The sequence below is a fragment of the Colossoma macropomum genome, unplaced genomic scaffold, assembly GCF_904425465.1.
Source record: "Colossoma macropomum unplaced genomic scaffold, Colossoma_macropomum, whole genome shotgun sequence".
Taxonomy (NCBI): Eukaryota; Metazoa; Chordata; class Actinopteri; order Characiformes; family Serrasalmidae; genus Colossoma; species Colossoma macropomum.
Window position 1 is genome coordinate 15,572,701 of NW_023494795.1, and position 25,563 is coordinate 15,598,263.

The window sequence follows — 25,563 nt, forward strand, 5'->3', positions numbered from 1 at the left end:
TTGCCCAAGTGAGCCGCCTCTCCGGCACCACCCCCCTACACTTTTTTCAGCTTTTGCACTTTTACACATAAAAACGATTGTATCTGAAAATGTATGCCAAAAAAGTAACATCGTTCCAGTGCTGTTTGGGACACCTGAAGTGCTCTGTTTGTTTCAACTGAATTACGCATTGTAGCACCATCTGTGTGAACATGTGTGTTATGAACACTGCAAATATAGGCAAATTAGTACTGAAGATTAATAAGTTGTGTGTTTACTGGTTGAAAAATACTGACCCTTTTATAGCTTTAGGTATAGATTAAAATGACCCTTTGCACTACGCAAGTGAATACATTGCGTAAAACTTAAATATGGCTTATGGTACTTATTCACTATACATATGCCAAGATATCTAGTTATTACCTAGACTGAAATGTCATATATCATAAAGTCTGGGCTGATTTGTCTCTTGGAGAGCCCCTGTCATACACATACAGTGCAAAAGTCAGAAACCACACTTCACTTATTTAACTGTCAGTCAAAACAGCTGCTAAGTTATTCATTTTTCAGTATCAGGAAAAAGCAATATCATCTTTAGCATTTAATGTGTCCTGGCTGGCTTTCAGTTTTTTAAAGAAATCTACAGGGGTATTTTTCCACACCTCCAAAGTTCAGTCTTAGAAGTTGGTTTCATTTTCCACATCTCAGATGTGCGGTTTCAGTGTTCTAGTGCAAAATTTATTCTTTACTATTTTCTTTTTTTTTTAATAAGGGCTACTTGACAGGTACATAGCCTTTTACACCCTTAGCATTGAGTTGTCTCCTCACAGTGGAAGGATAGACAGAAACACCTGTATTTTTTTCAATATCTGAAGCAAGAGCGGAGCTTGATTTTCTCGTATCTTTCAGAGATGAAAGCTTTAAGAACTGTTAATTTGAAGGCGGAAGTTTTGGTGATCGACCAGGTCTTGCACGGTTGTTAGCAGTCCCGTTTTCTCTGTATCTTTTAATAACTTCAGTTTTAGTCCTGTTTTCTTACAGATAGTTTCCTTTGCCTTCCCCTTCCTTATGCAAATGGGTTATATTATATGTAATCTTCTCAGAAATGTCCTTTGAAAAATGAATAACTTGGCTAGTTTGACTGGAAATTAAATAAATAAAGGGTGGCTCCTGACAAAATACTGTGATTCTGTGAACTCATGAGTCTGAGTACAAAAATCAAAATCCATTGATTTTTGTACTCAGAATCATGAGTTTATATTAGTCTACACAAACATTTCTGAGACTACTACTTTATTGAACAGATGCCACTCACAGTGACGATGCTGAGATGATGCCATCTATTCAAACAGAGACTTGAAGTCAAGTGTAAATTAAAATAGTGTTTATTTTTATTTAAAAAAAGACATTAAATACAAATTATATTTGAAAACATTTCCTTTCTTGAAGAAAGGCATAGCTGTGTAATATCTAGTTTAGTAAAATGAAAAGCTTTTTAAAGAATCAAAATTCTTTTAAATGATAAAAAAAAGTACAGTTACCCGTGAACGGAGAGATCCTTAAAAGTGACTTGCGGCGAGAAGTGGCCCTGGCATTGCACAACAGAATGTGGGTGGCAAGTTTTTGTTTGTTTTTCTTAGCTTCTCCTTAGCTTTGATATTAGCCTAGCTGCAGCTTTAAACGTTAGCTTAGCATCAGCTTAAATTTAACATTCACTCTGTTTTAGCTTAATCTCAACAAACGATCTAAATCTTTAGCTCAGACCTAACTTTAGCTCAGCCAGAAGCTAACTTCGGATCAACTTAGCTAAACTCTCATTTAGATCTAGTAGTTTATGCCAAGAGAAAGACCTAAGAAACCTGAAGATGTTTCATAGTAGACCACTCAACCAAGGACAGAACCATTTCTTAACTAATCGCTGAGACTTTGCACACTGCACTGTTGATAAAATATCTAAAAACTTTAGTGATTATATTCCCAAAAAATATGCTGAGTTCTATCTATTCACTGTTGTGCAATCAACGAGTCACTTAACTCTCAAAAGAACGAAAACGTTTGGATCAGCTTATATCTCTTTCTTAGATAAATAACTTTGATCTTTTAAAGTAATGTTCACATGCCTCTTCAGACACATAGCTGGCCAGAAATAAAACATATATTCATATAAAAATGACACACAAGTTAAAGGAAGGAGGGCCAATAGCTAAGCATAGTTTTATGCTCTTCCCCCATAATCAAGTCATGAAAAACAAAAAATGGCGCAGCACCAATATTTAGTAAGTCTTTAGTCTTTTTCGTATGTATTTTTTTTTAGTGTTTGGGAGGGATTTGGGGTGGAGGGGTCAGGAGGGTGGGGGATTAAGCTTTTGGCCAATTTTGTGCTACTGAGCTACTGGGTGGGTTACCTCTCCGGCACCCTCCACTTTTCAAGTCTTTTCTCAGGAGGTCAGACAGAGACAGAATGAGACCAGACATCCTTCCTGTAACATAATGAACAGGGTCACCATGTAGAGCTGTGGCCTTGTTTGGGTGAAACAGCTGGACAATATTTAAAGAGACAGAGCACAACCCCCCTAATCATTATTCATCACATTTCGGCACCGAAGCGGTTAAGGCATTGCTGTGAAAAAAAAAATAATAAAAAAATGAAAGGAAGAAAACCTGCCAGTAATTATTGTCAAGCTTTGGAGTGCACCAGATATGCAGCGACAATGCAAGATATTGTTGCATTCCCGTTACATTCAAATTCACAAAAAGACGATGCAAATACATGACAAATACTGTGTCTATAAAAAAGATGGTATATTCAAGCATTGGGAGTGATCCCATTAAGTGCTCTGTAATGTATATTAGTGCGTTGAAGATGTGGTGTATATTATATCCATCTGGAGTCCATTTGGAAGCGTGCTGCAGGCTACAGCTTTGATATCTTACATACTCTTCTCCTTCCAGCTGAACAGGAAAACAGGCATCAGAAAGACATGTAGTTAATCTCCCAAATGCTTAACATGGGCTTAAATCGGCACACGAACACAGAAGCATGAACACTGAATAAAAGAAAATGACAACATTGAAAAAATCTGCATTGAAATGACTTTTTTTTAAAGGCCATTCAATTTGACTTAAAATGTCCTGATATGGAGTCGATTGTAAGAGTTTTGTAATATTCTAAAACATAAATGTTATTAAGTTGTGAGACATGGCCACTGTAATAGACTGGGGTAGTTGTTTAGCGAGGGGCCAAAGTGCATCAAGTGCTTGTGCTTCAGATGGAGCCAATGGCAGGAGCAGCCCAGCACTACTGAGCATGCCCGTTTTCGAACGGTCCTACACCAGAAGGGTGGCCATAGGAAGCCTTAAGGGGCTACGAGAGAGACAGTGATAGTCATGGCAGTGATTTAAAGAAGGCTCTTCATTTTACCAGAAAAGAGAGAGGGCCAACGAACGCTCTTACTCAGATACGACAAACAAAAGCTCTCGCACATCTACAAACACAGTGTTAATGAAGGCTAATTTATAAACGTAACGTGTTTGTCTTTTGTTAGTGTCTCTCCGGTGCCCTCTTGGGGTATAATCCAAACAGGAAAAAAAAAAACAGAATAGTGCAGATACCCCCTCCCTTCCTATCTTCCTCCCTCGGCCCCCTCTCTCTTCGCTCCCCTGATGTGTAAAAGTGACCTGGTCTGATGAGTCCCTGCTCCAGCGCATGGGTGGGGTGCTCAGCAATAGGGCAGCACCTTTAAAAATCTCCCCTCCCCCCTTTTCACTGTGGATTCATACCATTCAGAGAGGATCCTCCTCCCTCCCTCTCTCTTCTCTCTCTCTTTCTCTCCCTCCCTCAACCCCTCTATCTCTCCGTCTGCGCTTTTCACTTTTTTTCCAGGCTGTAACAGTGGACTTGGCCTTGTTCATTTCCTTCGTAGCCTGGCAGAGGCTGTCCATACTTGTCCACGCACCAACAGTAACCTCTTCTGCGGCCTTTGGATGGACGGCACTGCGGAGGAAAGAAGGAGGGGAAGGGGGGATGGATGAGCATATTCTGTTAGGGATATGTACTGTACATGCAACAAAAACAGCCTCAAAATGGAGCAAGAGACAGGGGCAAAACACACGTCTCTCCTGGCATATCTCACCCAGGTGACAGAGAGTAACACCAACACTAGAATCCAAAGTGAGAAAGAGAGAGAGAGAGAGAGAGAGAGAGAGAGAGAGAGAGAGAAGCCATATGAAATAGTTAACATGGAAGCAGTTACTAATGAAGCACTTTGTCTAGAGAATCATAGACGGTTTAGAAAGACTGGAAATGTTTACACGTTCACTATTTAAACTACTTCCCTCTCTCTTTCTTTCTACCTTCTCACTTCTTTGGCGGCGAGTCAGAAACGCGTGCAAATCAAACATCACGTCCAGGGGAAGAATGCATTGCTGCTATTGCCTCGTGGTGGGTATGCGTTTGTATGTAGGAGAGAGAGTGTGCAAGAGAGACAGAGGAAAATCTTTCTATCTAAGAAGATTAACAGCTCCAGCACACAAAGTTATTCTGTTGCATATGTCTATGTGCATTTTTTGGCTTTGACCACAAGGCAAAAGTGTTGCAGCAACTTTTGCCAGCTACCAGGACTTCACTGGGAATAGTCAAGCTTGACCAAAGTTTATTTTATTTACACAATAATAATAGTAAAAGTAAAACACATTTCCACTTCAAGGTACGCCGACACAGCCATTGAGCTGAGTACAAGCAGCTTGTATGATCTCCATAGCATTGCCAATTGAATGGGATGTTCTGTAGCAGCCACTCATGAGCCTAAGGTCACCATACCTGATGCAAAATGATGGCTAAAGGGGTACAAAACCCCTGAGCACTAGGCTGTAGAGCAGTGGAACTATATTTTCTGGAGTGGGGAGAACCATCCAATACCTGTGGGATGGGTTGGAGGGGCATTTCTGATTTAGAACTAATTGTTCAACATCTGTGCCTGACCTCACTAATGCTCTTGTGGCTGAATGCAATCAAATCCTCACAGTGTTCCAACATTTAGAGCCCAAAAAAGTAGAGGTTTACTGCAGTACAGGGGAGGACAAATTCCCTTAAAAAGGCTTTCTGATTTCAGAAGAAACACTGGAGGGCCAGGTGTCTACAAACCTCTGACCATATAGTGTGGCTAGTGTTATTGCACAAGAAAAACAGTAAAAAACCAAAGTAGCAACTATCGTTATGAATCATTATGATGACAATAGCAAGTTACCATTATCCTCATTATAAAGTTGCAACACGGTTCCCTCACCAGGCATAATACCACATACCTGGAATTTGCTTTGGGAACATTGTATGTGGCAGCTGAAATGCAAGAATATACAGTATATGTGCAAACATATATGTGGACATACAGAACAGAAATTGGGAAGAGCATAATAATTGTCTTTAAAAAAGATTGACTTGACTGCAGTGCAATGCTCAGTGAATGGTAATCGAAGCACACAGGTAGTGAACAAATACAAATACGGAATAATGGTAATTGTGTGATTTCATGTGTTATGGTTTAACCTTTAGCTTTAGGGAAAGAACTGTGGAAGTGACATGTTGTGCAGGTGACGATGGCCTCTCTGTGATAGCGGTTTTGTGAAGAAATGATTGCGAGGATGAGTGAAGACAAGTACATTTTCCCTCCTCTCTTAGTTTTTCTGGAAAAGTATAAGGTCCTCATTGAGAGGAACTGGAAGCCAAGGACACTCTCAACAGAGCAAACAAATTCCTGTAACCTGGCCTTGGAGAGAATGGAAACAGAGAAATGCCAGGCAGTGATGGGGATAGTGAGATCATTATCTATAATCTTTAACGCCAGAGCATCAATGAGTTAAGACAAAGATGTTGAGGTTCCTGAGCTGATGCAGGAAGAATTTCCACTGAGAGCTTTCCTGGCTACAGTGATAGTGTAACTATCTTACTTCAGGGTGTTGTGGATAGAGCTCTGCAGGAACTAGCATGACTCAATTATATTCAGCGTTGCCACTTATTTACAGTAAGGCAGTTGGTTGCTTATGGAAGTCCACACATTATTACACATGATAAGTTCTCTTTCTCCAGTAGACAAATGCATCATTTTTGGAGATGAGGCCCAGAGGCCCACCATGGTTGTGTTGCCAAACCAATAGATTGACTGAAGAGCAATCATTAGCATACAGTAAGAACAGGAAACAGAGGACACAACTTTGCAAGGTGCTGATGCTTAGCCATGCATACCTTCCCCTCTATGCCAGTAAGAGAACCACTGATGGATTTGGTGGTGTTGTGGCAAGCTGAAAAAACAAAGTGGGGTAGCTCTTGGATGATCGAGTTGAGGTTCTCAAACAGAATCCTGTCATGAGTACCAGAGGAGTCCATGTGGTATAGGACATGGTGAAGATATCTTCTGGCCCTATTCTCTACTAAGCACTTTGCCCAGCAGGCAAATGATCCACAACAGGATCGTTCATGGTATATTTGAGGTAGTGAAGATCCAAATGTTTCCATACATTTCCATAATCTCTAGAGTTGGGACTACTGGTCTGTAGTCACTGGCAATTTTTCTGCCCCTTTTAAGGATGGGGACAATGGTGGACTGTTAGTTGTATGGTGACAATGGGGAAAGTATGGTTCCAGCAAGTGGCTGAAAATGTCTGTTAACATAGGAGCCACCAGGTCAGTACAATGACAGAGTGGCCTTGAAACCATCAGAATCATGGGAAAGGGTGTTGAAGAGATGTTGATCAAAATGACAATAAAACTAGTTAATTTGGTTGACCAGTGTGGGTAGTATGGGTAGAATAGGTAGCCAGAAGTGAGCAAGACTGCAGGGAGCCCCAGTCAGCACTGTACGTATTTGTTGCATCCTGTCTCTTAATTCTTAGACCTGTAAGTTCTCAGTTTCTGGAGAAATTTTGTTTTTTAAATAATGTTGTAGCCAACCTCAGTATGATCTTTTTGGCCGTCAAACATTTGTACAGAAGGAGCTAAGGGTTACAGTGTTACAGTTACAGTGTTATCAGTCACATTTACCAGTCATGGTAAATTACCGTCTTATCAGTGAAGTCTAAGCAATCCTATATTGCTTTAGTTGTCCGCTACCATGAATTTACAAGGTTCTGTCCAAGTGCTTAAATCCTAACTCAGAAGCTAACCACTATTAGCCATAGCTATCACATCTAACTACACTTAGCGGAGTTACAGCTAGCTCCTGTGCCTAGTCGCAGCTACATTCAAATCACTCTGCTGTCTCATGGCAGTGACACCTAGCTACACTTTTTAGGGCATCTGCGATTTTTCCTCTAGTAGCTTCCTCTTCTTAGCGCAAAAGCAAGTTGCTACACACCCAGTTCTATTTGTGGCCCTATCTGTGCCATCTAACTTCATCTTCTGTGGCTACAGTTAGATCCCTCCCTTAGCAAGGAAGCTATTCACCATCCTTCAGGCTCTATTTGTGGCTGTGACATCTAACTTCATCTTATAGGGCTACAAATGGATTTCCCCCAGCTCCTGAGCCCTAAGTCAGAAGATAATTGCTGCACTGCTTCTCTGGCCATGGCTACAGCATCTACCATGACATCTACAGAAGCTACCTGTACTGAATGTCACAAAGAACTGATTCATTATGGCTTGTTGCTTGGTTTCTCAGGGAGTTTCCAAACAGAGAGTGCATAGACATGGATGAACTCTTTGGAGGGATCTAACACCTTCAATTTTGCAGAATGTACTGGAAAAACAAAGGACTCTCTTCTCATTGTTAGTTGTACTGAGCTCTTCGCTGTCATCTGCCAACATGAGGCCTTATTTCTCTGGCTCCTCTAGTCCATGGTTGTCACCATGTATGGCTGGCTCAGGGTTATGCTACACCCCACAAGGACACACTGAGGCTTCTACCTCTGGCACTTTTGTGCTGAAATTTTGTGTTGTCTCAGCTAGCATGTTGCCATACCAGCAGCATGTTTTCACCTAGCTGTCACAATTCAGGCCTCCAGTATCATGAGGTTTTCTAAATTTTAGAACTTCACAGGCTCTGGCAATTCCTTAAATAACTATTGCTTCACAGGTACATTCTTGTTCCTACAATTTCCCAGCTTTCTAGGTTGGGATTATTGCTGTGCCCCTCAGTCCTATCACTGGCCCCAGGAGTATTAACAGGTGTATGAAGGATAGGGAAAAATCCTGGTCTTGTATGTGCTCCCGCAAGGAGTCAAATCCTGAAGGGCAGTCTGGCTCTCGTGGAGCATATGCCACTTTTGGTGCTGCATTGTTCACCATTGTTTGAGACACTTCTTACCAGGACTTCTTGCAACAACACATTGTGCCATAATGATCACACAACATGATTACACTTTTCCGTATTGCTTCCATCTGTTCTTTGGACCAGGGTGCTCTGGCATATGGCTCGCCTGTCCATCTTTCTTCCCTCCCCATGTCCTATGAATAGCAGACATTTAGGAATGCAACTATTGTGTTTTACTGGTGCTTCTATGATGTACTGCTACACCATCGTTCCCACTGCTGCTGTCCCTGCTAAGCAGTTCTTCATTTTGGCTTCCACTTCCTTCATTTTAATTAAGTCAAACTAATTAGACCTCCTTTTTTATCTCAGGGACACCTCAGCTTCATTCTAGGTGAGTCCTGTTCCTTCTCCTAGACTTTTAGATATTCCTCGTTCTCTGTGTTTCACATATCCCCTCTGGCAGTCAGAAGGAACAAAATAGAACTTTAAAAGAAGTCTAAAATGTTACCCTGGCTCCAGATGACTGCACTTGGGAATCTGCAAGAAGATTACCAGAGAATGTCTTCCATGTGAGTAAGACTCAGTCACACCTCATGTCACTGCAGACATGGCATTTCAGTCCATAACAAGTATTAAATAAGGTATTTGTTGTGTTATGTAATATTATGTGTATATATTAGCTTTTTTGCCACATCTTATATCAGTGTTCTATCACTACAAGGCCCAGAATGCACTGTGCAAATATATCATACAACCACTGGCAATCTCTCCTTCCTCTGGCAATAAAGAAATGACGAATATAGAGACTAATAAATATAGACATGGTATTCGGCTTCCCAAAAATGATGCTAGCTATCTGGCGTCTTTCTGCATAGCCAGCTAGCAGGAAAAATCTTTCGGAACAGCCTGCCCTCATGTATCTGCCATAAAAAACTGCAGTTTTTCCAAAGTTTCGGCTACCTTCAAGATGCATCACCAGAAGTTAGTTAACAAATCATTAAACTGGAAATTCTCACATTAGTGACAATTGTGACACCACTGTATGATGTGAGTAGGAATGTTTATAACAGATGTTGTAATCATTACATTTTACAAAAAAAGACGCGTTTTTTAAAATTAACATCTGTAAGAATGTAGTAGAAACTAGCTTTGATCAAGATGACATGGCAAAAGTGTAAAAATATGATAAATAATATAATAAAATAGCATAAAATCAGAAGTATTTCTGAGCTTAGACACTTCTAAGCTTTCTAGTCCCAAACTCTGTGTAGTAGTTTCAAGAACACGTGCACATGCTCTCTCTCTCTCTCTCTCTCTCTCTCTATTTCTTACAAACACACAGCTGCTTTATCAACCTTGAGTATCTGAGATGGATGAATGAATATGGAGGCCCAGCTCTGATGATGTTGGTCTTTGTGTTACTGAAAAAGAGTGAAAAGTGTGAGGGTAAATTTAGCTCTGTTGAAAAAAATTGCCCTACACCATTAAAGAGCTCCCAGACTATTTTAGGAAACTGGCACCCACTCAAAGTCATCTGGAGCTTATTACACACACACACACACACACAGGGATACACATAACCTGGAGCACTGCATACATTTACAAAAATGTATTCCCTCAGGCATGCAGATAGAAGAAGGCACAGGAAACCTTTCAATGAAAGTGTGAGAAGAGTTTGCTAGAGAGAGAGAGAGAGAGAGAGAGAGAGATTGAGAGAGAGAGAGAGAGAGATCAAAAGAACTTTTATGGAGAGAGGACCAAATTAAAATACCTCAAGCAGAACAAGAGCAGTCTGGGAAAGAAAACAGAGCACTCATTCTGGCCTCTAGCCTCCTCCTTTTAATCAGCCCTTTATTTTCTGCATCTTCTCCACTCATCTCCTTCCCTTTTTTCCCTCATACGATCACACATTTTTAGCCTTTTTCTTTCCACTTTATTTAATCTTGCCTGATCTTTGACAATAAATAGATAAATAAAGTTACAAAGTCAAGCAAAGTTAAAGGCATTACTGGGGAGAACAATAAAAAAGGCTTAACTACTGTCAGTAAACAGCAATCAAGAGCAATTTGACTGTGTCCATATACTGTCAATCTCTATGTCCATTCCTGTGACAGTCCTGTAACAATGAGGTGGCTGATGAAGAATTCTCAGTCAATACACTGAAAGGTACTAAGGCCATGTACGGCCTTATATATATTCATAATTGTGTCTTGAAAGCTATAAAAACAGCATTAATTTTAATTAAGTCAAACTACAAACTGACTTGGAAGGATAAGGTGAATAAAACGCAAAGTAAAACAAGAAATACACTGTATAGACAAAAGTATTGGGACATACCTCTTAATCACTGAATTCAGGTTTTTCATTCAGTCCCGTTGCCACGTAAAGTTACAGAGCGGTGTTGCCGAGTACTGAGGCGCATAGCGCACAAAAGTCGCCGACACTCTGCTCACTCAATAACTGCAGAGTTCCAAACCTCTGGCATTAACATCAGCACAAAAACATTGCCAGGAGCTTCATGGCATGGGTTTCCATGGCCGAGCAGCTGCATGCAAGCCTTCATCAAGCACAATACCAAGCATCAGATGGAGTGGTGTAAAGCACGCCGCCACTGGACTCTGGAGCAGTGGAAGTGTATTCTGTGGAGTGATGAATCACGCTTCTCTATCTGTCAGTCTGATAGACGAGTCTGGCGAATGCCAGAGAACGTTACCTGCCTGACTGCATTGTGCCAACTGTAAAGTTTGGTGGAGGAGGGATAATGCTATGGGGTTGTTTTTCAGGGGTTGGACCTCTTCCAGTTCCAGTGAAGGGAAATCTTAACGCCTCAGCAGACCAAGACATTTTGGACAATTGTCTGCTTCCAACTTTGTGGTTTGGGGAAGGCCCTTTTCTGTTCCAGCATGACTGAGCCCCAGTGCCCAAAGCAAAGTCCATAAAGGCATGGCTGGGTGAGTTTGGTGTGGTGCGGAACCCCATCGAACACCTTTAGGATGAACTAGAAAAGAGACTGCGAGCCAAGACCTCTCATCCAACATCAGTGTCTGACCTCACAAATGCTCTTCTGGGTGAATGGGCAAAAATTCCCACAGGCACTCCAAAATCTTGTAGAAAGCTTCCCATAAGAGTGGAAGCTGTTATAGCTGTAAAGGGGGGACCAACCCCATATTAACGCCTATGGATTTAAAATGGGATGTCATAAAATCTCCTGTAGGTATAATGTGAAGGTGTCCCACTACTTTTGTCCATATAGTGTACATGGACTATACGGAGAAATATACACTGCTACAGGCCCTTGACCATTTATGAGGGTGTTGTGGTTCCAATTCAGGTGATCAAGTCCAAGTTCAATAACTTACTAGTAGAGAGAAAAGCAGCACTGCTTGAGGATATACAGTGTGAGATTTTGTGGAGGAACTAACAGAGGAAGAAACTTCAGGATTTGTTTTAAAACAGTACAAAAAAATAAACGTGAAAAGGTTTAAATCTAATTGGGAAAGGACAGGGGAGGCGTTTGATTGACTGACTGGCTGGGGGCACATTTTGACTGGCCATGAATTGCAATTGTACTGTGTATCGTTAGAACACATACTGTCGGGCCTGAAACCAATTAGCTACATCAGTTAACGGGCAGACACACCACACGATTTCAGGAGCACTGCTGCCACCCCTGCCAAGCCTATACTGCCTATGCCAGGATCTGCTACTGGTGCCAGTGTAATACTTCCAGCATTGGGTGTAATGTGGTACAAAGTAATGTCGTAGTAATGTGATTACTTTGTACTCTAACAAGCTTCAAGGGTTCTTTAGCAAAGACACTGGTTAGAGAACCATGAACACTCAAAGAACCCTTTGCACGATTAAAGGGTTCTTTTTGAAAAGCGTTCTACATAGCACTAAAAAGGGTTCTTCTATTGTTACAAGCTTGACATTGTAACAATAGAAGAACACTTTTTGGTGCCATATAGATCCCCAAAAAAAAACAAAAACAAAAAAGGTGTCTTTAACTGTTACAATGTGAGGCTTGTAACAATAGAAGAACCCTTTTTGATGCTATATAGAACCCTTTTCAAACAGGTTCTACACAGAACCTTCTATAGCACATTCTCCATCAATTTGAAGAAGAACCATCTAATGATGCAAAGAACCCTTTAATCATGCAAAGGGTTCTTTGAGTGTTCATAGCTTTATATACTTGTTTGCTAGGGAACCATGAAAAACCATCCTTTTTTTAGAGTGTAGTGTAAAACATGACAGTTTTAATTCTTGTAATCACATTACAGTTAATATGTATTTTAATTCATTTTATCCAAAAACTGAATGCTTCACACAAAACCAGAGGTGAGTAGTAATTTGATACATTTACTGTTATTACATGTACTCAAGTAAAATTTTCATGGACATGTACTTTATAGAGTATTTACAAATGTTACTGTTTTTACTTACATATTTTGGCAAAGAAAGTAGTCCAGATTGTACATTTGGTTCCACTTGAGTCATCACCCAGTCACAATACTATTATTTGAGTATGCATTTAGACTACTCTACTCTACTCTACTCTACTCTACCCTACTCTACTCTACTCTACTCTACCCTACTCTACTCTACTCTACTCTACTCTACCCTACTCTTCCCCTATGCCTTACAGAATCTTTACTAAGTCAGTGTTCATCTCTGCTACATACACATATGAAGGCTTGCATTTGAAGATTACTGATGTTGTGTGTGCGTATCCTGGTGCAGATATGTATGCATATTCGTGTCTATATGTGCGTGTGTGTGTGTGTAAAGGCAGCAACAGAAAGGCATATTTAGGCAGTTGAGCGGACCCCTGTAAGTGTGGCGATGGCCGGAGGCTGTAACACAACGGACCTGTGTGTATGCTAAGTTTGTGTGAGTGTATGACTGTATGTGTGTGTGTGTCACAAAGCAAGCCTCAGTCATCGCTGGCCCATAATGATGCCCTTATGGGCAGCAGGAAGGCGGAAGGGCATTAAAAGCAGCCACAGGGTAAACACAGACTCATAAAACACACACACACACACACACAAACACACACACAAAACACACAATATGTGAGTGTAACAACTGTATGAGGAAAAGCAGCTGTTCTCTGGCCCAGACACTGAGCTAGTCATTGTGCGTGTATGCAGATACAAGTGTCTGTCTGTCAGTTTGTGCATGAGTTTTGTGTAGTAATTGTTTCTGTAGCACACAGTCATTATAAGCGCACTTCAACCAACCAACCTTAGCAGAGAGAAAGTGAGATCTAAAGACCCCTTAGAATGAAAGAAATACATCATGTCTGGATTTGCAGGGCTAGAAAGAAATAGGTTTTGTCTCTGCCATATAAAATTTAGATTTTTCATGATTTTTTTGACATATTTAAAAAAAAAAAAAGCTGTATGAACGAAACAATAGACATGGTCCAAAATTACTAAAATTTAAGACTATTTTTTCTTCCTGTAAAGTTACTAAGTTTTGTTATGATCATAACAATATGTTAGGTGTTTTATTAAATATTTTAAGTATTTGAGGAAAATCATGATGTTGTTAAATGAAAAAAAAAATGTTTTATATTTGCCTTAAGGTTTGATCACCACTTTTAAATACAAGCCATTCTGGATATTAATTTTATTAATTTTATTGAAGTATTGCAGCCTACATGCTCATTTTAGAATCATTTACAACTTAGTTCATCATTCTGGACACATCAAAAAATGTCTTCTTTTTTATAAATTCCACCTAATTACTTGAAACCTGTGAAGCTTCATAGGACTAGCATATTGTAGTCATTTTATATGTTTATCTGGAACCAAACTGGTTTTGTTTATTATCGGAAACAGTGATTGCAAACTGTACATGTGTGTGTGTGAGAGAGAGAGTGCACTGGCCCATTCCCAGCATGTCTTGCAGTTCACACCTCCCGTCAGTTCTCCTCTTCCCGCCCCATCACTGAGATCTCATTCAGAGCAGTAAGGCAGCAGCAGCAGCGGAGCTGCAGGCCGTGGCTGAGGCAGCGGGTCAGGGGGGCAGAGAGGACTCCCAGCCTGGGGGAGAGATGAGCCCGGCCTGGGGGGTGAGGGGGAGGGGCCAGCATGCCTGGCCTCCACTCGCACACTAAGCCAATTCATATAATCAGAGCTAAAATTAGCCAGAAGTGGACGACTGTGCCCTCCACGGGAATGGCCTTCAACACACACACACTCACATTACATATCTTATTCTGGGGCGCAAAGGAGCCCTAGGCACCCAGGATATCTGCTCGTGTGCGATCGTATGAGAGAGCTTGTGTGTACGCTTGTGTGCCTTTTCGCAGCCGGTCGAATGTTTATCGAGCCTGAAAGGTTTATGAGGAGAAAAGCCAGTCTCCCCCAACTACTCTTTTTTTCCGAGCCTTGCCTCTACACTCACTCCCCGCATTCACTCTCTCTCTCTCTCGTCCATCTCTTTTCCCTCATTAATTGACTTGTCAGTGCGTGACTTGCAGTCATATTTTTTCAGTCCTCGCTTGTCCCTCTCTCATTTTCTCTCTCCTCTCATTTAATCAGAGGAGCAGAGCCCTGTTTAACTCTTTAAAGGGCCTATTTTTTCTTAGAAAACCAAATTGTCCTTATTTTTTTTAATTGACACATTTGATGTAGTATGTAAGTATTGTTATCATTCACTTTCTGATCCATACAGTTCATGTATGAAAACTTAGCCGGAAAACCAGACTGTTTTGAATTCATTGTGTTTGTGATGTCACAACACATTTTTGTATATACACCGCAAAAAATGACATCTTGGCAAGTGAAATGATCTTGAATCTAGTCAATATATCTGATATTTCTCATTTTGAGATTGTTTTATGCTTATTATAAGATTATTTCACTTATTTCTAGACATTTTTACTGTTTTAAGTGATTTTAGTAACTCAAATTATCTCACTACACTGGCAAAAAATTTGGCTTGTTTCAAGCATATTTCTTACAACAAGCAAAATTATTTGCCAGTGTAGTGAGATAATCAGTTAAACAAGTAAAATATCTTATCTATCTATCTATCTATCTATCTATCTATCTATCTATCTATCTATCTATCTATCTAGTCATTTAATCTCTTAGTCATTTAATCTCTTCTCATACTACAATCATATGTTGAAGGTGTGGTTTACAACTTTTCAGTTTTAGTACTTTTCAGTACTTTTAAATAATCCATAAATGTTATTCAGTAATAAAAGTTAATATTAATAACTGAACAAAATGGTTTAAGAGGTTAAATTCACACAGACTAAACTGCTAGATGATGAATGACTATATTTTTGATCAAACTGATCTCACTTGTTTCCGTTTCTTTGCTGTCTTTTTCTGGTACAAGCTTGTGGCACATGCTTTCCCTTGTTAGTCTTCCGGTCATAAATTCTCAGGTTGCACAGAGACTCTTCCAGTTGCTTGCTTTGCATGGATAGCAGGAGGGTCATGCCAGGGATTCTGTGTGTGTGTGTGTGTGTATGTATGTGGTTGTGTACAGAGCAGTATAGAGCTGCCTATAATGACTCAAGTAGAAGTAAAAATAGCCTAGCGAAAAAAAAAAAAAAGAGTGAAAAATTATCTGGACCAAAGCCTCCTAAATTACAGAACAGCAGTAGAACGTCTTAGTACATACAGCGTCTATTAGCATAGTGAGCTAAAATTTTTAGGCTTTTTTAGGGAGCTTATGGTATAAGATAAAATACTACAGCTCTAAAGTGAGAGCTGTAAGTAAGAGCAAAGCAGTTTTGAAAAAAAAAACATGATCAATACCTCTGAAGAAGTAGTTAGTGAAGTGGTTCACTAAAGAACCTTTTAACTGAGTGAGCTTCTTAAAGAAGTAACCACCAAAAAGTGGTTTTAAGTAATGAAAAGTGGTTATTCTATGGTGTTGCTCCTGAGAACCCTTTTAGGCAGCTTTATTTTTAAAAATGTAGCTATAGCAGCAGTACTGTGCAAAATTCAGTTATTTAATTCATAGTCAAAATGGCCATTATGTTCTATGACTGGACCAGGGTGGACGGTTGTTGAGTCTTCTATGAACTTTTAAATATATGTTCTCCGCTTTTTTCCTGACATTGAAAATGAATAACATTTACTTAATGGCCATTTTGACTGAAAAATTACAAAAAATAAGGGTGGTCTCTGACTTTTGCACAATACTATGGTAACTACCAATGTATGTGCGTGTATGTGCGAGTGCAAATGAACTTCGCAATGCCAAGATTATCTTATCCCATATCAGCTCAGTGCACTAGACTGATTCTCCTCTTTTTCTCCACTCTCTCTTTTTCTAGCTAGTCTTTGAATGAGTCAGAGAGGAAATGCTGCAGAGCCAGTGCAATACAACTGAATATCAATGATCAGCCTTGGTGTCCCAGTGATAAAGCCTCAGTTCAGCAAGTTCAGAAACAGTGCCCCTATCAGTAATGGCAGGAGCTTCCTGTTCAGCAAGCTGTTGAATAATCCTGTTTGCCCAAATTCATCCGAACTCATTAAACATGCTGAGACTTCAGCTCTGACTCATCCTCTTAATGGAAAAGTGGAGTGGGGGGGTCCACTGACTCACACATTAGCAAAACCCCCTCATTTCCCCCTCATTAACGTCCTCCTCTTGTTCAGAAGCACCCATGCAGGTTGTTCAATACAGGCCACATAAACATAAAGCCGTTTGTAATTTTGCTGTAGCGGGGCGCCATGGTAACACTCACCTGTTTTTTCTTGTAGAAGCCTTTTCTGTCACAGTTTGGAATGCGGAAACCTCGGGGGTTTAACACGTTGGATATCTTAAGACTCTTCAAAACACTCTCCATCTCCCTACGACACGGGCCCTTCAAACACACAAACACACACACACACAAATATAAACACAATCAGTACAAAGTTTACTATAAGAAGCACGGAATCTCAGAAATGATACAAACTCTCAAAAGTTTTTCCTCTTTTTTTCCATAACAGACACAGCCAAGCTTCCCATAATGGCCCACACTGAGCAACACACAGTGTCCCTGGTAACTACTTTAAATAAATCACACGTAAAGATGCAAAATATACACTGTGTTATTCATCTAAAAACTACTTTTTTCCACACACTCTGTTTCAGTGCAAGTTATTAAAAAGGGAAAACATTTCTGAATCAATGTAAAATGTTTGTCGCACGTTATTTTTGTCTTTTTGAGAAAGTTCAGTTTTTGCAAATTTTACACATTAAAGCATAGCAGCATCATGCTATTCAAAACATCAGAGCAGATGCACTCTCAGTGACCTCCAGTCGTAAACGGCATGTGGCACAGCTGGGACTGAAACCTCAAAGTAATATGCTCTTCAAAAAATGTGAATCTTCAAGCGTTCTTAAGTAAAGGCAATGGTTATATATGGAACTATGACAACAGAAAGAACCATTAGAATGCTTAAAAGATTCTTAGCATGGTTAATCCCTGAAATCACCAGCACCTGCATCTTCTATTACACTCTTATGAAAGACTCAGGCGGTTTGCATTGTAGTCTGTGTAGTTATGAAGTAATAAGCCTCAGGATGTAATAAAATGCTTCTTGTCCTTGATGTAGAACCTGGTGTAAATGATTGTTCTGTAACAAAAAAGCCTTTCAAATGGTTAAACATGGCTCTGTATAGCTTCAACTGCGGGTTCCACTATTGTTATAAGTTATTTGTTATTATTACACAGAAGTCTATTTGCTCAGAATGTACATAAGCTGGAAGAGACAGCCAGGCTCTCACTTTCTTTTAGAATTCGACAGATATGGCTCACTTCTGCTTGCGAAGTTTGATTTTAGGTGACAAAAAAAACATCTTGAAGGGCCTGCACTCACACCCCACCTTCAGCCACAAAACCCACTCAAAAACACATCTTGCTGCTTTGTTCCTGACCCACTTTGACCTGCTGCCAGGGGCCGAAGGAGCACTTACATACTCGGGCTCTCTCTTGGACTCCAGGCTGAAATTGTGGATATCAGTGTGGACACTGCTGGCCACTGACTCCACTTTGTAGCTCTGGCTGTTCTTGGACTTCTCCTTCTTGATCATGTCCAGCTTAGTGTGCAACAGAGAGCCTTTAGACTCTGGCACTGTTCTCTGGCTGTCCACATCAAGCCCCGAATCGGTTGCCGTGCGCTGCGCCACCTCAATGCCCTCCGTGACTGTTGCCACAGTGGAGTTAGAGAGATGTTCCTGTTCAGGCACCTCCGGGCTATCTGAAACACGGAAAAGGGCAGAGGTCAAGGTTAGAATCGTGTCTACTCAAACATAAACAAAAATAAACCCATGTGTCATTCATCTACTCTGGCCAGTAAAGAACCCTGGGGCCACAGGCTCATTATAGCATTGGCTTTTAAAGAGGGGCTTTTAACAAAAGAATAACCCCTCAACAGTGACTCGATAAGGCAGGCAGTCAAGGACATTTGGCGAAAAGAGATAAAAGGAAGAAAAGAAAGGAAAAAAAGAAAGGAGAAAAAGGCAGGAAGTTGGCAGAAATTTAGGGGAATGGGGCAGGGGTGGTGGTATTTATAGTCCTGTGGGTTGGAACCATTAAGGATGAAGGGAAGACCACCTGACCGGAAACCTAGGCACCAAAAATGGATACATCCAGAATGAATGCCAGGGGAATCTAATAAAGTCTGCATACAAAGCATTCAGTATTCAGCATTCAGTATTTTTCTAAGTAAATAAAAATGTATAAACACATGTATTAACCATCAAACACTCAAGATCTCTTGTGTCTGAGTTTTCACCCTATACTTGTTCTAGAATGTAGAAAGACGACACGCACTCAGGTTAAAGGGCAATTCCACCAATATTTTCAAAATAAACAAATGAATCTCTGTAATTGAATGATTTAGATGTAAGCAAAGTCATTTAGAGTGGTTTGGGGTGAAATGCTCTACTGTATAGAAACTTAGAATTGTTCACAGTGGTGGTGATAGGAACCAGATGTCTGCAGAGTTTAATGCCTCTGAAAGCTCCCTCACAGCAAGTTACATTTGAAATGGTTACAAATAGGTTGCATGATACCGAGACCTTGTTTTATGATGGTTCTGGTCTAAAATAAATTTTTTAAAACTTATTCACAGTGGAAAGGTACACGCAGACTGTCCAACCAGTCCATAAACGAAAGCTTTTTTTTTGGAGTTATCACTGGTTTACAATTATGCACATCACAAACAGCATTACATAAAAAATCAATGGATAGTAAATAAAATGGCTATATCTGTGTTGGTTGGTTGGTTCTTATCAGCACCATTGTACAAAATCCTACTCAGTAAGTTTGTCTACATTGCATCATTTTACCCAGTTCATATCAAAACACTCTGAATGACTTTGTTTACATATCAACAATTTAATTATGCAGAAACATTGATGGAATTCTTTAATATTTGTTATTATACCTTCACTACCCCTGCAGGTAGCTATTAGTGATTAAAACTCAAATAAAGCATAGCAATCACATCTAGCCAAAAGGGGAATCAGACATCATAGAAACTCAAAGAAAAACACATTGGCAAAACAGGAATGACAACACTAGGAGGCTAAACAGATATGAGGACAATGAGAGTGATACAGCTGGTAAAATGCAAAGACTGACTCCGCTCAGAGAGTGGAAAAACTAAGTAAAACCAGATTCGAGTCCAAAAATGTGTGTGTGTGTGCACGAGTGCGGCTACACCAGGACTGTAGCCAATAGTAGCGCAGCACACCACAGATAAACCATGCCTTCATTAACCATGACATAAGAACAAAAAGGGACATCAACAACAGCATCAACATCAACATAAACAGCCCCGTGCATGTCTAACAAAATAACTGATTTCATGGACAACGTGTAATCAGAGACAAGAGCGGTGAAATCATGGCATTAGCCTGCTTTCTCTGCTTGACCCACTGTAATTTCGCTACAAAACAGAACAGAATGTCACATCCAGGGTAGAGGGGGGGAAATAGAGCACCATCTAATTCAGGAACCTGCAAAACATCAATATTTATCCCCAATGTAAACTTTTATAACTTTTTATGGACTTTCCCAGCAAGACGTTGGCCTTTTTAAAAACACTCAACCTCATGTATTTGTTCAATCCTGAACAGGTAAACAGTTTAACATACAACGAGCACAAACAGTGACTCACACATAGACACACACTGAGAAATGTGTATAACACACACATGCATCCACACAGACTAAAAGGACATGAAGGAAAGACAGGACGTGAGCACAGTTAGAGTTGAGAGGATAAGAGTTTTTGAACGTGTTAGCATGTTGTATAGTGCGTTTATGTGGGTGTGTGTAATATTTATGTGTGTGTATGTCTGCTGAACTCATATAATTCCACTTTAACACCAGAAAAGGGGTTTACAGGGTCTCTATGGTCAAAGGTGAGGTCAAAGCTATTCTGCCCATGTCAAATCATACAAAACATATATGAAACATGGCAACGAAAGTTTTGATCGTTGCCACTCAACTTCACTTAGTCTGCTGTCAAAAAGATGCAAACACCAAACTAAAGAAGGTTAATCTTGCTCTTGTGGGCACAAAATATAAATGTCACAGGTATGCCCTGTGAATTTCAGAGTCCACTAAATGGCTGATGTAAATTCTCCACTTTCAATGTAAACTGGGCACGTAAGCAGTCCTCTCACCAATCACAAGGCTGATACGGCGCATCCTGCCCACACAACTTTAACAAAACCTCCCTTACTGTCTCTCAGTGTTAAAGTCGGAGAAGCCTACCAAGCTAAAGCTAACAATCAAGAGAAAGGCAACATAACACACATAACTAAGCAAGCAAGCTAGCTCATCTGTCTGCTGTTGTCTGTCTGTCCGTCCATCCATATGAACATTCAACTGGGCACACCAGCATTCCCTGGATGCACATTCAGCAGTAGAGTAAACAAGAACCTTACCTTTTTCATGACGCTGCCATATAACAACTGGATCATGTTTGTAGTGAGTCATGAACACATCAGGGTCCATAACACCACCTGTATATACAGAGCTTGTTTCACACATTTCTCTCCATATGCACTATTGTGTTTTGTTCTGCTTCAGTGGCATTGCAGGATGGTAGTGCTGGAATGCGGACTGTCAATCACAGATGCTCATCAGAATATCAGGACCGCTCCCAGACAGTTCTCAGATTTTAAGCTGTGTTTTATGATATTTCCATCTTTTTTTCATTTAAGCTTTGCAGGATGTTTAAAATAACCAATTTTGGTATCATGTGAATGTTTTTAATATTGTACGGTGTGTTCCCTAGGACTTTAGGCCTACACTAGGCCCCATGCTGCCACCCGGACCAGTCCGGCACTAGTAAAAACATCATAACTCATGTGTGCCAGGGATGTGGGGTGGGAGCAACAAGCGCTATGGCGACGCAGCCCTGCTCACTGGTTGGCCGAGGCGTGTAATTACCATAAAGTGTGGTATGATGGGAAAGGAGCGCTGGAGAGACTAAAATTAAAGGCCAGAAGAAGGAGAGAATATGAGGTAAGGCAGTACAGTAAAATGCTTGGCGCCCCCAAACTGCTTTTTAAAAGTGACTCTGTAGCCTAACAATAGCTGTTGTGTGTGTGTTACATTGTCACGGTTGATTGCTTCAACACACCACTGTGGCCTCAACAGACGGCTATATACAGGTAAAAGCACACCGGGGGGTGGGTGTATGGTAACTGACGCAACTTACATCTTAAAAGCATCATGTGCTAATTGTGTTCCCTGGATTGAAAGCAGAAGCATGAAACAATGTCTCAGAAAGTGCATGCTAATGCATTAACCCTCAGGCCTAGGACAGTCTAGGGTCCAGTCTCTGTGCACATGCTCATGAAGCCTCTACCTGAAAGTCTATGCCTAATCAAATCCCCTATTCACTATAGAACACCATTTTCTGTGCAAAAACAGAGTAACATACTGTGTATTCTTAGAATCCCACAGTGCAATAGATAGTGTGTGATAACACAGCAGACTCAGATTACTCACAATCAGGGCTTTATTTGTGGGCTTAATCTGGATCTGGCACCCCCCAGATAGGATCTGGCACCTACTGCAGTAGATTCGGCACCTTGTTAAGCTATTTAATTCAGTCATGCAACAAACAGCGGTATGTATTCATAAAAATCGTAATATTTCTACAAACAACTTGATATATTTACAACAAAATTGCCAAAAAGTAGCATGCTGTGTGACCTTGAGCCATGGCATGCACACACTTTAACTACTGTTTAGGTGCACGCAGTGACAAAAATCAATATGACGCTGTTTATCACTCGCAAATGCACCCGCCACTGTTGTAACTGCTCCTCCCTCAAAAGGGCTGATCAATGACAAAAACATTGGCTTGTGATGTTGATTTATTAATTACACATGCATTAGATGCTGATTTGTTTTGGGAAACCCACGTATGTGAAAACCACTGATTCTTAAGAGTTTCGTTATCACACTCCTTGGTTGTAAGAGCAAACATTATGGGGAAAATTAACACAGAGCTGGTGTTGTTTTTTGTTCCGGGACCCCATGCCCCATTGACCTGCTAGATCCAACACTACTCATTACTACTGCTCTGGGAGTACATCTTTTACAAATTAAATCAGTGACTTAGAACAGTGAGTTATAGTTAGAACAGTAAGTTAGAGTTAAAGTTGGACTTAGAGTTGGAGTTAGAGTTAACAGTGAGTTAGAGTTAGAGTTAGAGTTAACAGCGAGTCAGAGTTAGAGTTAGACTTAGAATTAGAGTTAACAGTGAGTTTGCGTTAGAGTTAGAATTAGAGTTAGAGTTAACAGTGAGTTTGAGTTAGAGTTAGAATTAGAGTTAACAGTGAGTTTGAATTAACAATGAGTTAGTGTTAGGGTTAACAGTGAGTTAGAGTTAGAGTTAACAGTGAGTTAGAGTCAGATGTAGAATTGGAGTAAGAGTTAACAGTGAGTTAGAGTTAACAGTGAGCTAGAACAGTGAGTTAGAGTTAACAGTCAGTTAGAGATAGAACAGTGGGTTAGAGTTAGCAGTGAGTTGGAGTTAACAGTGAGGTAGAACAGTGAGTTAGAGTTAACAGTGAGTTAGAGCTAACAGTGAGTTAGAACAGTGAGTTAGAGTTAGAGTTTACAGTGAGTTAGAGTTAACAGTGAGTTAGAGCTAACAGTGAGTTAGAACAGTGAGTTAGAGTTAGAGTTAACAGTGAGTTAGAACAGTGAGTTAGAGTTAGAGTTAACAGTGAGTTAGAGCTAACAGTGAGTTAGAACAGTGAGTTAGAGTTAGAGTTTACAGTGAGTTAGAGTTAACAGTGAGTTAGACTTAACAGTGAGTTAGTGCTAGAGTTAACAGTGAGTTAGAGCTAACAGTGAGTTAGAATAGTGAGTTAGAGTTAGAGTTTACAGTGAGTTAGAGTTAACAGTGAGTTAGACTTAACAGTGAGTTAGTGCTAGAGTTAACAGTGAGTTAGAGCTAACAGTGAGTTAGAATAGTGAGTTAGAGTTAGAGTTTACAGTGAGTTAGAGTTAACAGTGAGTTAGACTTAACAGTGAGTTAGTGCTAGAGTTTACAGTGAGTTAAAGTTAACAGTGAGTTAGAGTTAGAACAGTTAGTTAGTTCTAAGCTAGTGATTTAGAACAGTGATTGCTGTTACAGAGTGAAGAGCAAACCCGTGAATCATCAATACTGCTCCCTATAACAGAGCTCCAGCCTATATAGTGTCCCTAATACTCCAATGTAGGGAACAGTGACTAGTGAGCCATTTCGAACACAGGATAAGAACGCGCGCGCTTGCTTCCAGGCCGCGTCCTTGCGCCCCTCCGTGCAGGTAAACAACGAGGAGCGTGATTCATTCATTCACACTCACACACACTCACACACACACACACACACACACAAAACACACCGATCTCTGCTCTTCTCTGAGCACTAAAAATACGCACATGTGGCATTCTTAACGATCGGGTTGGCGAGGCCAAACTTTAGCGCGCACACTGTGTACACACACACACACACACACACACACACACACCGAGCAGTTTCTTCCTCGCTCTCTTTCCCATACACACACCGCACGCATAAAACGGCATAGAGGGGCCGCTGTAGCGCTCGAGCCCGCGCGGTAACGAACAACGGCAGCAGTGTGGGGCAGTTTCACGGTACAGCTTAAGGTGGAGCGGGGGGCTGTGGGGGGTTATGGGGGGCGTGGGTGAACTTCAGCACGCGGCTAGATGTTGCACAGTAATCAGCGGAGGCTGCGTCATGCTTGTGCAGAAGAGGGGCACACGCTCGCGCGGCTGTGCTAATGCACTAATACGAAACTGAACATATACAACCAAGAAGGAAAGTATCACTGAATCACTGAACGTGCACGAGCGCAGTTAAGATGAAGCGCATTTGTGCAACGCCCCCCCACAGACCCCTCTGTTCAACCATGAGACCAGCGCTCAGAAACCTATCCGCAAGTCTGTACGCGTTTGTACCTGAAAGGGTAAGAATGAATTCTAGAAGTCACAGAATTCCAGCAGCTGGAGTGTCCACTACGTTAATGACCAGACGCATGGGGCAGTGGGCAGACACCTCGGGCACGAGGCACATAAACAAAACATTGCAGAACATGTGCAGGGTGGAAGCCCCTCATAGGAAGAACATGAAACGGTGAAACGACACGCAGACAGAGCAGCATGCACACATTCATTTCGTTCGTCTACTCACCGATTCCGCGCGCCGGGACGCTTCCTCCAGCCGGCTTGTTGCGCGGCGCGCTCGCGCACACCCCGCGCCCCTCCAGCAGCGCCTGCAGCGGCTTGGTCTCGCCGGGTCGCTGTTGGCACGTGAGCCCCGCGCCGCAGCGGCCCGTGTACACGCCGCACGGCTGGCCCTCGCTGAGCGCGCACGTCATGCAGCAGCCGCAGCCGGGCTCGCGCACGCGCTCCGCGCACTCGCGCGGCAGCGGCTTGCACTGCACGAGCGCGCCTTCGTCGCACGGCTCGCAGCGCACCACGGGGCCCGCGGCGCGCGCCGGGCGGCCGGCGGCCGAAGCGGCAGAAGCGGCCGCGAGCAGCGCCGCCAGGCAGAGCGCGCGCTGCGCCGCCGTCATCGGACGCGCAGGGGAGAAAAGGAGGAGGAAGAGGAGGAAGGCGCGCAGTCCGGGGTCAGTGCGCCCCTCTTTTTTCAGAGTAAACTTAAAGGAAGGGCACGGCAGAAAACGGGAAAACAAAACAAAACAAACCGGCGTAGCAGAGCGGAGCACCGAAAGAGAACTGGGGGTGTACCGGGGAAGGGGTGTGTGTGTGAGGGAGGGGGGTTTCTGTCACGTCGTTCTGGCTCGGCCGTACACCCCGCCTGGGCGGCTGCGT

The 25,563-nt window shown here is 41.6% G+C and overlaps 1 protein-coding gene across 1 annotated transcript; it reads right to left on the reverse strand.

Moving 5' to 3' along the window:
- Positions 1-1,348: 1,348 nt before the first annotated feature.
- igfbp3 (insulin-like growth factor binding protein 3) lies at positions 1,349-25,563 on the reverse strand. Its single transcript, XM_036581611.1, has 4 exons — positions 24,920-25,563; positions 18,162-18,445; positions 16,945-17,064; positions 1,349-3,973 (listed from the first exon to the last, which is right to left on the reverse strand). Exons 1-4 carry the CDS (start codon positions 25,302-25,304, stop codon positions 3,848-3,850), a joined length of 915 nt encoding a protein of 304 aa, XP_036437504.1. The 5' UTR covers positions 25,305-25,563; the 3' UTR covers positions 1,349-3,847.

Coding starts and splice junctions, on each gene's coding strand:
- igfbp3 (XM_036581611.1), bottom strand. CDS start 25,304: ATGACGGCGGCGCAGCGCGCGCTCTGCCTGGCGGCGCTGCTCGCGGCC. Junction 18,446..24,919: donor CGTCCCGGCGCGCGGAATCG/GTGAGTAGACGA, acceptor TCCGTGTTTCAG/ATAGCCCGGAGGTGCCTGAA. Junction 17,065..18,161: donor CCAAGAGAGAGCCCGAGTAT/GTAAGTGCTCCT, acceptor GTGTGTTTGAAG/GGCCCGTGTCGTAGGGAGAT.